Consider the following 12726-nt stretch of genomic DNA (forward strand, 5'->3'; position numbering starts at 1 on the left):
AAGATGCTCTTCAATGGACGAATAGATAAGGAAGATGTGGTCCATATACACTATGGAGTATTATGCCTCCATCAGACAGGATGAATACCCAACTTTTGTAGCAACATGGATGGGACTGGAAGAGATTATGCTGAGTGAAATAAGTCAAGCAGAGAGAGTCAATTATCATATGGTTTCACTTATTTGTGGAGCATAACAAATATCATGGAGGACAAGGGGTGTTTGAGAGGAGAAGGGACTTGGGGTAAATTGGAAGGGGAGGTGAATCATGAGAGACTATGCGCTCTGAAAAACAATCTGAGGGGATTGAAGTGGCGGGGGGGCGGTTAGGGTACCAGGTGGTGGGTATTATAGAGGGCACGGATTGCATGGAGCACTGGGTGTGGTGAAAAAATAATGAATACTGTTTTTCTGAAAATAAATAAATCGAAAAAATTGAAATAAAAAAGGTGTTTTTTTGGGTGTGTTTTTAAAGTTTTATTTATTTACTTTAGAGAGAGAGAGAGCAAGTGAGGAGAGGAGCTGAAGGTGGGGATCTTCAACCAGACTCCCCACTGATCACAGAGCCCAATGTGGGCTCAATCTTACCACCCTGAGATCGTGACCTGAGCTGAAACCAAGAATTGGATGCTTACCCAACGACACCACCCAAGCATCCTACGCATCGTGTTTTACATTTTACCTTGGTAGCAATATTGAAGATGATTGGAGGCATGGATGGTAATAGAAATGAGGGCAAGAGTAAAATGCAGTGAAAGTAGAATGTTATTTATTAAATTTGTTAAGATTATAAGAAAAGCCTAATTGGAAAAAAAAAAAATGTAGTAGCAGAGTGGAAGGACTAGACCAGTGCAAAATTCAAAAGATAAAAATCTTAGTGAGCAAAAAATTTGTGCTTCCATTAAGAAGAAAGAAAAAGGAAGTGCATTTATTCTCCCACTAGAAATAACTGAAAAACAGATGAAATAGGCAACAAGAGACAGTGATCCATGAGAGATGAGAAACTAACAAGATAAGTCCCATGGTTGCTCTAGTTTACTGCCTCGAGAGAGTTCCATGCCAAGGCATAGGACTTTATAACATAGGATACAGGATGCCTTTCTTCATGTAAACTTCATGTTGCAGTTTATCTCTGCAACAGTAGCAGCATTATCATTTTTCACAATAACAAAAAAATAAGTATTATCAAGTGCCTACCCTTTGGCAAGGGCTGATGGATGTCTTGCTGAAAAAGAAGACACACTTCCTCTCCTTAGTGTTTTGAGACCAACAAGTAAGATGAACAATAAATAATTATAAAAACTGTAAGTTATGATCTCCAAAGCACAGGTTACCGTGGAGAACACATTTTCCTGAATAATTCAAGGTTAAGGTTCTTTTTCCTAGCGAAGTGGTTTTTAACTAAGAAATAAAAGCTGGATGAGTAAGGGTTAGCTCATGCAAGAAGACAGTGGTGGGAAGCAATACATACAGAAGGAAATGTAAGTAAGAGGTTAGTTGTGTCCAAGAAATGGAAAGACTCCAGCATGCCCTTGTTGACCAGATTGTAGGGAACATCTCCTTGTAAAACTGGTGATGCTTCTTAAACTTCCCTCTTCTGGCCCACCACTAATACCTGAGCATATTTATGCCACCATGGACCATCACATTTCCATGTTTTCACATGGTTGTGTTGTTTTGTATGTGTTTTTTCTTATGCCTTAAATCCCTTTATCTTTTTTCTTTGAGGCAAAGCCCTTCTCATATTTCAGGACGTAATTTAAGCATCTTCTCACAGAAAAGAGTTTTCTGACTGTTCATTCCTGTCTCCCAGTTGATATAACCATTTTTTTCTCTATTTTTCACCTTTTGCTTTGAACTTCTGCTTATTATTGCTAATGTATGTATTCCTGTCACTTGAATTTGAGATATTTAGAGCTTAAATTATGTCTTATAAATTTATATTGCACCATTTTCAGACTCCATAATGGTCATGGCTAATTTTATTGCTGCTCTTCATCTCATTAGCAAAGAAAAAGCAAGTTCTGTACATAGTCTATAGAAAATTATTCATTTGGTACATTTGATTATAGTAATAGTATTACAAATGATTTATAATATTATTTAATTATGCTTTGCTTATTTCACTTTAGTTTTTTGACATAACTACATAATGATTGCCATTTTTGTTTCTATTAGTCCAAAACACAGTACTGAAATCTAAATATTCATTTCAATAACAATAGTACATGAGTTAATATTTCCCCTTAATTTCTATAAATCTGTAGTAAATGTTTCTCAATTTCTTTTGGTTGTTTCATATCCCATATTGAAGAAAACATGAGTATGAAAGGGAACCTCAGTTTATGAATGACTTCCCTTTTTTTATTGACTGACTCCACCTCCATTATGTAGCCTTTCTGGTTTTTTGTTGTTTTGTTTTGTTTTGTGGAAGTGAGATGATTTTTAGAAGTCTTAGTGGTCCTCCTCTTTAGCAGAACATTTCTAAAGAAAAATACAAGAAGATTTAGAAATCATTAGAACTTTGGACTGGACAAACTCAGAATGGTCCCACATGGAAACTCTGGATCTGCTGGTAAACTCTTCTCATTTATTCTACATTTACCTTTAAATGTAGTATGAAGTTAACAGTCAGTGAATCTTATTTAATAGTGATTGGCATTGGGAAAGTAAGGAATGGAAAGTGGGCATTAAGCTTTTATGGCAGTAACTTATATCTGCCATAGATTCAGAATTGAAAATGGGGGATAAAGATTAGATTTGGCACCAAAAAAGATTACTTGGCATCAGTTTTGTAAAATTGCTGAGGTAAAATTAAGAAAGGAGTTGAAATGAACTGAACCAGATTGAGTAGGAAAGCAACAATTGTTAGAAAACATGGACAGACCATACAAGAATGAATACTGATTACAAGTTGATCACTTAGGGAAATTTAAATAGCATCCCTGAGTGTTAAAATCTGCATTGTGATTTTTATGGATATGTTAGACTTGTTTAGCATTTAAAATTTTTTCAGAGCTTTTCTTTTAAAAAAAGATTTTATTTCTTTATTTGAAAGAGAGAGAGCATGAGCAGTGGGAGAGGGAGAGGGAGAAAGCAGACTGTCTGCTGAGCAGGGAGCCGGCTGATTGGGGACTCGATCCCAGGACCCCAGGATCGCAGCCTGAGCCGAAGGCCAGTGCTTAACCAACTGAACCACCAAGAGGCCCATTTTTCTAAACTTTTTAATCGCAGTATAGCGTACCACATGAAAGTGTGTCCAAAGGGCACACTTCAGTGACTTATCCCAAAGTGTGTGCTCCTGTGTGGCCACCAACGCATGCTAGCTTTTATGTCAGGTTAGAGTAAGTGAGAGTAATAAAAGCTTTAGAGCTTTATGCTCTATCTAGGGATAAGATCCAGTAATTTAGTTTTTCACATATAAACATTGTCACTTTAGTCCATCAGTGTTCAGCTACTGTTTAATAGATATGGTGTCAGTACTGGTGAAGCAGAGCTGACCTTGATACAAAGAATCTGTTCCCTTCTGGAACTTAACCATCTGGATCCAGTGGGCTTGGAGATCTCAGTAGTTGACTATCATTCTGTGCCCCTGCTAATTTTCATCGGTGCTTTTTTGATTTTCCAGGTTTTAAGGTCTGCTCTTGAAATTCTTTTCCATACGCAACTTGCTCCTAATTCCTCATCCCTAGGTCGCCTGTAAACATGAACATGTCCAAAGCTATTTCACTGAGACTATAGGATCCTAATCCTATGAATATTTCCTGTCCACCTTGCCATTTTGACTTTTCTTGCTAACCTTGAATCTCTGAAACCATCTGTCTTCTCCAAAGCTTCTTTTTGGGAAGGCAATACTTTTGTCCTTTTCTTCCTTTTTTTTTTTTTTTTCACAGACTGTAGAAGATGTTTCACCCTCTTGAGTCCCTCCACTATGGCTGTGGTCTCCATCCTTGGTGCCTGTTTGATCACCAGTTCTCTCGGTGAGTGCTTTGTCAAATGCAAATAATGCTTCATGATTTCAAGGGATCAGATATTAAAAGCAGAAAATAGGTCCTAACCATGTGACACTGAAATATGAACAAAATAGCATGGTTTCCCCCAAAATAAAATAAACTTTCACAGGAAAAAAATGTTCACTTCGCTTAGAGATTTAAAATATGTCTACCTAAAAAATAGGGAACAATACAGAGGAGGAAAAAACTCAGAATTATTGGGATGAAATGAAATTTGAGGAACACTTTAATAAATTCAGTGCCAAAATTTACCTTAAAATGTATTGAGGGTGGCCAGATAGACATCAGTGAGGGCACAGGTTCCTATGTTAAAGTAATCATAGGATGGTAGCTGGGACATTTGAGGGGGGTGGTTTGGGGGAGGGGGAGGGATTTTTTTCAAGATAGGTGGTAATAGGAAAATACCTCCATCTCGACTTCCATTTAAGTAGAAAAGTTTCAGCCAGATTTCAACTAGTATTTTAAAAAATTCTTGATGTTTTCCCTATATGTGTATAATGGGCATTAAACTACTTAAGACTGGTTTTTTCATCTTCATCAGGAGCTTCTTTCTATCCATCTTAGGAATTTGGAGAAACTTACATGGCTGGTACCTATAAAATTTTGTAATATATTATTTACATAGTAAACTCTCTGTGGAGATTATATAAATTGGCATTATTGCATTACTTAGCTTAGCTGGTTTTATGTCCTTGCTTCATCTGAAGCCTGTGATGCTGATATTTGTACTTGGGTACCCATGAAATAGCATTCTCCTATTATACCATGGATGAGTCTGGGAATGCTTCTCAAATATGGCTTTGAAAAAATAAATAATCTAAGAATGATAATTCTCCATGTGCTCTTTGGATCCTGACAAATGGCTGTCTTTATGCATTGTTGCAGGGGGAGAAGAGAAGGAGCTGAGGCTCAAGGATGGTGAAGACAAGTGCACTGGGAGATTGGAGGTGAAAGTCCAGGAGGAATGGGGAACTGTGTGCAATAATGGCTGGGGCATGGATGAGGTCTCTGTGATTTGCAGGCAGCTGGGATGTCCCACTGCTGTCAAAGCCACTGGATGGACTAATTCCTGGGCAGGCTCTGGACGCATCTGGATGGATCATGTCTCTTGTCGAGGGAATGAGTCTGCTCTCTGGGACTGCAAACATGATGGATGGGGAAAGCATAACTGCACTCATCAGCAGGATGTTGTAATAACCTGCTCAGGTAGGACTTGTGAAAGTCAAAGCCTTGACATGAAATGCTTTGTGGGGGAGAAATATGTAGATGGGTTAAAAATGAAAAGGAGCCAGTTTTCGTAAGTCGTCTGTTTCCTATATAAAACCACCCAAACGGTTGCCAAAAGAGTGGATGATGCATGACAAACCCCATTGAAAAGAAATCAAAAGAGATTATGAGTACCACAATCAATGAGGAAGTGACCAGCCTCATTTTACAGTTAGGAATCTTACTGTAAGTCTCTACTCCTACTTAAAAATATCATATCTAAGTGAATTCTTTGTCCTTTTTCTCAGTATTGTGCTGCTTTTGGACTTTGAACTTTTTGTCCATTCCCTGATAATCAACTTACTAAATTGAGAAATAAATATTCCTAGCACTAATCCTTTGTTGAAGGAAGGATGTTTTGCTAAGTATAATTACTTTTTTCAGTATATAATTCTATTCATTTCATTTAATGGTGAATTGTTGTGTGTGTGTGGGGGGGGGGTAAGATTTCTTTATTTGTGAGAAAGTGAGAGAGCTGGGGAGCACAGAGGGAGAAGGAGAGAGAATATAGAGAGAATTCTCAAACAGCCCCCCTCCCTGAGGGCAGAGCTCAACACAGGGCTTGATCCCAGGACCCTGAGATCACGACCTGAGCCAAAATCAAGAGTCAGATGCTTAACTGACTGAGCCACCCAGGTGCCCCATGGTGGTTTTGATTTATAAAACATTTCAAAAATTTCATCTCAGTTGACCTTACAATAACTCAGAAAGTTCTGTGTCAGACCTTTCTGCTATAAATCCCAAGGTCATATTTTTGACCTAGTTCAGATTCTTGGGCTTCCCATTTCTCCTTGTTCATTTCACTGGCCTCTCTCTCCTATCCCCCTTCTCAGAAACCGTCTCCTCTATGGGATTGATTTTTAGAAAGGACTCATCTCTCCCCAAGCATTGGGGTATATTGGGAACAACACAGGCTAATATCTAGAAAAATGTGGAACTGAATTCCAGCTCAGCCACTCATGAATGTTATTTTGAGCAAAGTTCTTAAAATTTTTTAAACTTCAGTTTCTGAAAACTCTGTGCTTTAATACATGTAGAGCTCTACCTTTTTCTTCTTCCTTCCTTCCATCCCTGCACTCCCCACTCCTCCTCTTCCCCCTCCTCCCTCTTCTAATTTTTTATTGTTAATCATTACACCAGAAAGATAGGGAAGAACAATAGTAACATCTGCAGCAAATTTAAAAATCATAAGTCTTGCCAGGCTCAGGGATCCTAGGTGGCTCAGTTGGTTGAGCATCAGACTCTTGGTTTTGGCTCAGGTCGTGATCTTGGGGTGGTGGGATGGAGCCCGTGGTCTGGCTCCACACTCAGCACAGAGTCTGCTCATTCCTCTCCATCTGCTCCTCCTCTCCACACTCTCTCTCCCAAATAAATGAATACATAAAATCTTAAAACAAACAAGCAAACAAACAACTCTTGCCAGGCTCTTACTAGTATTATTGCAGCCTACAGAGCCAACGGTTTAAGCTAAGCGATCAGTGTAGCACTTTAAACTCTTGTTTTCTGTTTTTTCATACTTAAGGATAGATTTTATCAAATTTTCTTTTTGAAGTTTACACAGTGAATGCGTCAACTGGTGCATGCCTAGCCACCCAAGGACTCCCTAGTTTCATGAGATTTCAGAGGCTGTATCTAATGCTTAATGCTCAGAGCCTCTATCTCTCAGGAGGTTTTGCTATTATCACACACACAGGGACAATATAGCATAGCAGTCAGGAAAATAAACGCTGGTGTTAGACTGCTTTTTCTTTTCACCTCCTAGCTTTGCTCTTTTCTGGGTGGGTGACACTGTGATGATGAGGCGTATCAAGAATACTTATCTGTGAAGTAGGGTTAATGGGAATAACCCAAAATGTGCAGTGCTGTGAAGATTGATAGCATAGGTGATACACTGGAGTGCCAGATACATATTTTAATTGTGAACTATTGCTTTTATGATTATTAATTGTCCAGAGTAAAAAAAAAAAAAATCCTGTTAAGTAAGAGATCTTTGCCTGGTATTTAGAGCTTTTAAAAGCAACTCCCTTTCTCAAAAAGAGAGCCTCTAAAATTTTGTTCAAGCCCAAATAGTTTTTGTTTTTCAAGTGTCCCCAGATTTCATCCCACATCTCCTTTTCTTGGGTATTTTAGTCCTCATAGAAAATCTAGGGAAGAGTGTATAGAGAGATTTTCCTTTATGAAAAAGCTGTTCTTTGCTAAAAATGGTACCAGATGCTTTGGGGTAGGGGAAGCTTTGATTCAAACAGGAGATGGGTAAGAAATGAATTATTTTGATTTATTTTTCCTTAATTTTTATTAATTTGGTATACCATAGGATGATTTGAAAACTATTGTGCATGCTTAGGCATTTTTATTTTTCCCTTTTTCCTGTTTTCTAATTTTATACTTGACCTCAGTTTGCCATTTTTGCTTCTTTGTTGGAGGAGCTAATTTTACTTTCTCTAGTTTTTAAAATAAGTGCTTTAAGTCAAATTGACCAATTTCTATATAAAAGGGTGCTTACTTTGTCTTAATAATGGAAGGAAATAAAACAAAGCAGAAAGAAAATTTTAATCTGTAAAACATTTTCCTTGGTGAGTAGGTGTAGATGAAAGTGCTAGTTGTTAGCTGGTCTTTAAACAATTACAATTTTCCAATATGTAAGGTGGGCAACATCCAAAATGAGGCACCATTTTTAAGGACAGCATCAAATCTCAAACTCCCAGAGCAATCTTATTTCCTACAGTCACTTCTGAATGAATATGACTTCTGAACTCTGGTCTTTTCTCTGCTCTAGATGGGTCCAATTTGGAGATGAGGCTGGTGAATGGAGGAAATCGGTGTTCTGGAAGAATAGAGGTCAAGTTCGAAGGACAGTGGGGAACAGTGTGTGATGATAACTTCAACATAGATCATGCGTCTGTGGCTTGTAAACAGCTCGAATGTGGAAGTGCTGTCAGTTTCTCTGGTTCAGCTAATTTTGGAGAAGGTTCTGGACCAATCTGGTTTGATGATCTTATATGCAGTGGAAATGAGTCAGCTCTCTGGAACTGCAAACACGAAGGATGGGGAAAGCATAACTGTGATCACTCTGAGGACGTTGGAGTGATTTGCATGGGTAAGGACTGGTCTGGGTTTGTTCTGTTCTTCCTGAGAGGACAAAAGAATGGGGGGTGAGAGTCTGAAAAGCCTGAACTCTTAAAAACAGATTGAGACGTGCATCCTCCATCATCTTATTATGACCCATTTCAGGTTCCCCACCTGATACCTGTGGAGATTTTACCTTAACTGAAAGGAGAATAACTAGGTTAGGGAGGAAGGATGAGCAGTGAAACTGAGATTCCAGTCATGAGGAAAGAGGGAGGTGTTTGGAGAATACCCCAGTCCTCCTTCTTCACCCAACCCGCCCAAAAAAGAGAAGAAAGAAAAAGAAAAAGGGGAAAAAAAAAAAAACCAGCCTAACTAGCAAATTGTACTTTTGGGATGAGTTTTAAAAATGAATCACACTCCTTACCATCCTCTCCCTGCAAAAAGCTTAACCCACACCTTCCCAAAAATATTAGTTCAAATTTACAGAATCAAATGATAAAAAATAGTTTGGTTTTCTATTAAAATCTCATTTAAGCTAGTGTTATGATAGGAACAGACTCTGTGTCTAGAGACTTCCGTGTTTCATGCTTGCTCAGGGGACAGGGACATTGAATTTGTGTGTGCAGGGATGACACCCCTTTTTCACCTGAGTTCTTAGTCTGAAGCTGACCTAGTAGGTCCTGAACCCCAGAGAACATTCAGAAAAATATAATAGAGTAAAAATGTCTCTGTATTCACCAGATATCTTTTTTTGTTCCAATCAAGAAAACTTGATTCAAACTTTAACTAACTAACTGACTTGACGGAAAGAGGATACTGACTCAGAAAACTGGGAAATTGAGAGGGTACGCTTGGCTGCAGGCATGGGGGCACTCAAACACTTACACAGTGTCATGGGGATTCTGGCTCTTTTTCTGTTTCTTACATTGGCCTTTGTTGTTGTTAAACAACATGGCCATCTATTATTTAAACTACAAAGAATGAAATTTCTACAGAAGAGATGGAATTTGTTAGCTGAAGAAAGCAAGAGAGACTGGGGATCGAAAAGAGCACAGGACTTACCTTTCATTCTCCTTTCCCCACCAAAATCTTTCCAGGTCCCCAGTCAGCACATTTCTTCTCAATGCTTAGCACTCACAGTAAACAGTACTGGGGCAGCAAATGCTAAAATTGCCAGAAGGAAAAGGCAACTTATTTATTATAAGACATTGCTCAAGATCAAGCTCTGTTCTCTGAGGAATATTGATTGGGGGAGGTGAAAGTGGTAATGCTGAGGTCCCCTTTTCTCTTTGCTTGCTTTTAGACTTAGGAAGTGGTCACAAAGGGACCAGGCATTTGACGCAAACTGGGTAGTTACAGATACTTAAGGAGTCAGAGGCAGAAGTCATTGTTGAGTCCTGGGCAACCAGGAGTATGCCCAGGTTGTCCTGGGCAACCAGGCATACCGCCTGAATGCATGCAAATACGGATTTAGCAAGAAAAAACAAATAATTCCAATAAAAACTCTGTGATAGTCAAACAAATCTCTAGATAAAATGTAGCCCCTGGATCTCATTAGGAAATTTTTACTTTCTTTTTTTTTTTTAAGATTTCATTTATTTATTTGATAGAGGGATTGAGAGTAGGGGGAGCGGCAAAGGGAGAGGTGAGAAGCGGACTCTCCAGTGAGCGCAATACCTGACATAAGGCTTGATCCCAGGACCCCAAGACATGACCTGAGCCAAAGTCAGACGCTTCACTGATGGAGCCAACCAGGTGCCCCAGGAATTCTTTTTATAGTACATGTTCTCTGTACTGAAAAGTCCTGTCTTCTTCTTCCAAAAAAGTTATTATTGAAGCATCATTGACATAAATGCTACATTAGTTTCACACGTACAGCATATTGGTTCAATGACTCTATAAATTACTCGCTGTTCACACAATAAGTGTGGTCACCATCTGTCACCATACAGAGTTAATACAGCGTCATTGACTGTATTCCCTATGCTTTACATTTTATCTCTCTGACTTATTTTATAACCAGAAGTTTGTACCTCTTGATCCCTCCACCTCTCTTCTGGCAACTACCAGTTTGTTCTTTACAGTTAAGAGTCTATTCATTTGTTTTGTTTTTTAGATTCCACATATAAATGAAATCCTATGATATTTGTCTTTCTTTGTTTGTATTATTTCACTTAGTATTATACCCTATAGGTCCATCCGTGTTGTTACAAATGGCAAGATCCCATTCTTTTTGATGGCTGAGTAATATTCTATCGTATATATACACCACATCTTCTTTATCCATTCATCTATAGATGGACATTTGGGCTGCTTCCAAATCCTGACTATTGTAAATAATGCTTCAGTAAACATAGAAGTACATGTATTTTTTCAAATTAGCATTTGCATTTTCTTTGGGTAAATAGCCATTAGTGGAATTATGGGATTATATGGTATTTATCTTTTTAATTTTTTTATTAAGTGTTTTATTTAAATTCCAGTATAGTTAACATACAGTGTTATATTAGTTTTAAGTGTACAAACTGGTGATTCAACAATATTATGCATTACTCAGTGCTCATGTTGATAAGTGTACTTCACCTGTTTCACCCATCCTCTCCCCCACCTCCCCTCTGGTGACCGACACTTCTCTATAGTTAAGAGTCTGCTTCTCGGTTTGCCTCTCTCTCTCTTTTTTCCCCTTTGCTCATTTGTTTTGTTTCTTAAGTTCCATATATAAATGAAATCATATGATATTTGTCTTTCTCTGACTAACTTATTTTACTTAGCATTATACTGTCTAGCTCCATCCATGTTATTGCAAATGGCAAGATTTTATTCTTTTTATAGCTGAATAATATTCCATTATAATATAATATATTATAATATATAATATAATATTCCACTACACACACACACACCATACCTTCTTTATCTGTTTATCTATCGATGGACATGGGCTGCTTCCATAATTTGCCGATCATAAATAATGTTGCTATAAATATAGAGGTTCATAGATCCATTCAAATTAGTGTTTTTGTATTTTTTTGGAAAATAACCAGTATTGCAATTCCTGGATCATAAGGTAGTTCTATTTGTAATTTTTTGAGGAACCTCCATACTGTTTTCCATGGCGGCTGCTCTAGTTTTCTTTCCCACCAATAGTACAAGAAGGTTCTCCTTTATCCGCATCCTCGCCAGACTTGTTATTTCTTATCTTTTTGATACTAGCCATTCTGAAAAGTCCTATCTTCTTGCCCAAGCTACCCTTTCTCCACCTTTAATGATTTCCAGTGTTATTATATGTTTCTCTGTCCCTACTTAGAGTCCTCCCTTATTTTTGTTTTTTTAATCATGATTTGTTTTGTGCCTCTCTTACAGATGGAGCAGATCTCAGCCTGAGACTGGTAGATGGAGTCACTGAATGTTCAGGAAGATTAGAAGTAAAATTCCAAGGGGAATGGGGGACAGTGTGTGATGATGGCTGGGATAGTCATGATGCCGCTGTCGTATGTAAGCAACTGGGATGCCCAACTGCCATCACCGCCACTGGTCGAGTTAACACCAGTGAGGGAACAGGACACATTTGGCTTGACAGTGTTTCCTGCCATGGACACGAATCTGCTCTCTGGCAGTGTAGACACCACGAATGGGGAAAGCATTATTGCAATCATAATGAAGATGCTGGTGTGACATGTTCTGGTAAGTTAAAATTTAAAAAAACAGAGAAGGAAAGACCTGTGTTCTTTAGGAGTAGGAATGGGCAAGATGGGAGAGATAGAAATAACTAATTATTTCCTTGTTGTAAGGAATCGTAAACACATTCTTTTTTTTCCTTTCTTTTTAAAAAGAGTTTATGTATCTATCTATCTATCATCATTTGGAGAATATGGGCAGAGGGAAAGGGAGAGAGAGAATCCACAAGCAGACTCCATACTGGGGCTTGATCCCACAACCCCAAGATCAGGATCCCAAGATCACAGATCTGAGATCACAACCTGAACTGAAACCAAGAGTTGGATACTCAACCTACTCAGCCACTCAGATGTCCCCATTCTTTATTTGACTAGTTTGGAGGGTCATCTGATTATTTTCTGTAGTAATTATTCAGGGTGCTCTTAGGGACCACATTTCAGATTCTAAGTCCGAGACACAGAATGTTATGTCTTTTTAACAAATCTCTGACTTGCTCATATTTTTCTGCCATCAACAGTTTTTATTAACCCTTGCAACTATAATCCTGTTTCTAACCAAACTCATGGCCTATACTGGCTGTTAAAAAAAAGTCAGAAGATGGATATGTCATCATTTCCAATGCCTCAGTATCTGGGAAGGAGCAAGATAAAAACAAACAAACAAACAACTCTATCCTTTGGTTGCTAACTCCATATGTCTC

At 38.3% G+C, this 12726-nt stretch overlaps 1 protein-coding gene across 8 annotated transcripts in view; it reads left to right on the top strand.

Moving 5' to 3' along the window:
* The first annotated feature begins 2244 nt into the window (after window positions 1-2244).
* CD163 (CD163 molecule) overlaps window positions 2245-12726 on the top strand; it is a 35933-nt gene continuing 25451 nt past the window's right edge. For 3 of the 8 annotated variants that reach the window (XM_082742550.1, XM_082742549.1, XM_082742545.1), the window contains exons 1-5: window positions 2393-2575; window positions 3894-3980; window positions 4899-5219; window positions 8056-8376; window positions 11712-12032. In XM_082742550.1, coding sequence (XP_082598676.1) covers window positions 2545-2575; window positions 3894-3980; window positions 4899-5219; window positions 8056-8376; window positions 11712-12032 — 1081 coding nt within the window. In that variant the 5' untranslated portion in view covers window positions 2393-2544. Of the gene's footprint in view, window positions 2576-3893; window positions 3981-4898; window positions 5220-8055; window positions 8377-11711; window positions 12033-12726 lie in introns of all 8 variants that reach the window. The other 5 variants (XM_082742548.1, XM_082742544.1, XM_082742547.1 and 2 more) reach the window with 5 other exon arrangements.

The sequence above is a fragment of the Mustela nivalis genome (assembly GCF_964662115.1).
Source record: "Mustela nivalis genome assembly, chromosome: 7".
Lineage (NCBI taxonomy): Eukaryota > Metazoa > Chordata > Mammalia > Carnivora > Mustelidae > Mustela > Mustela nivalis.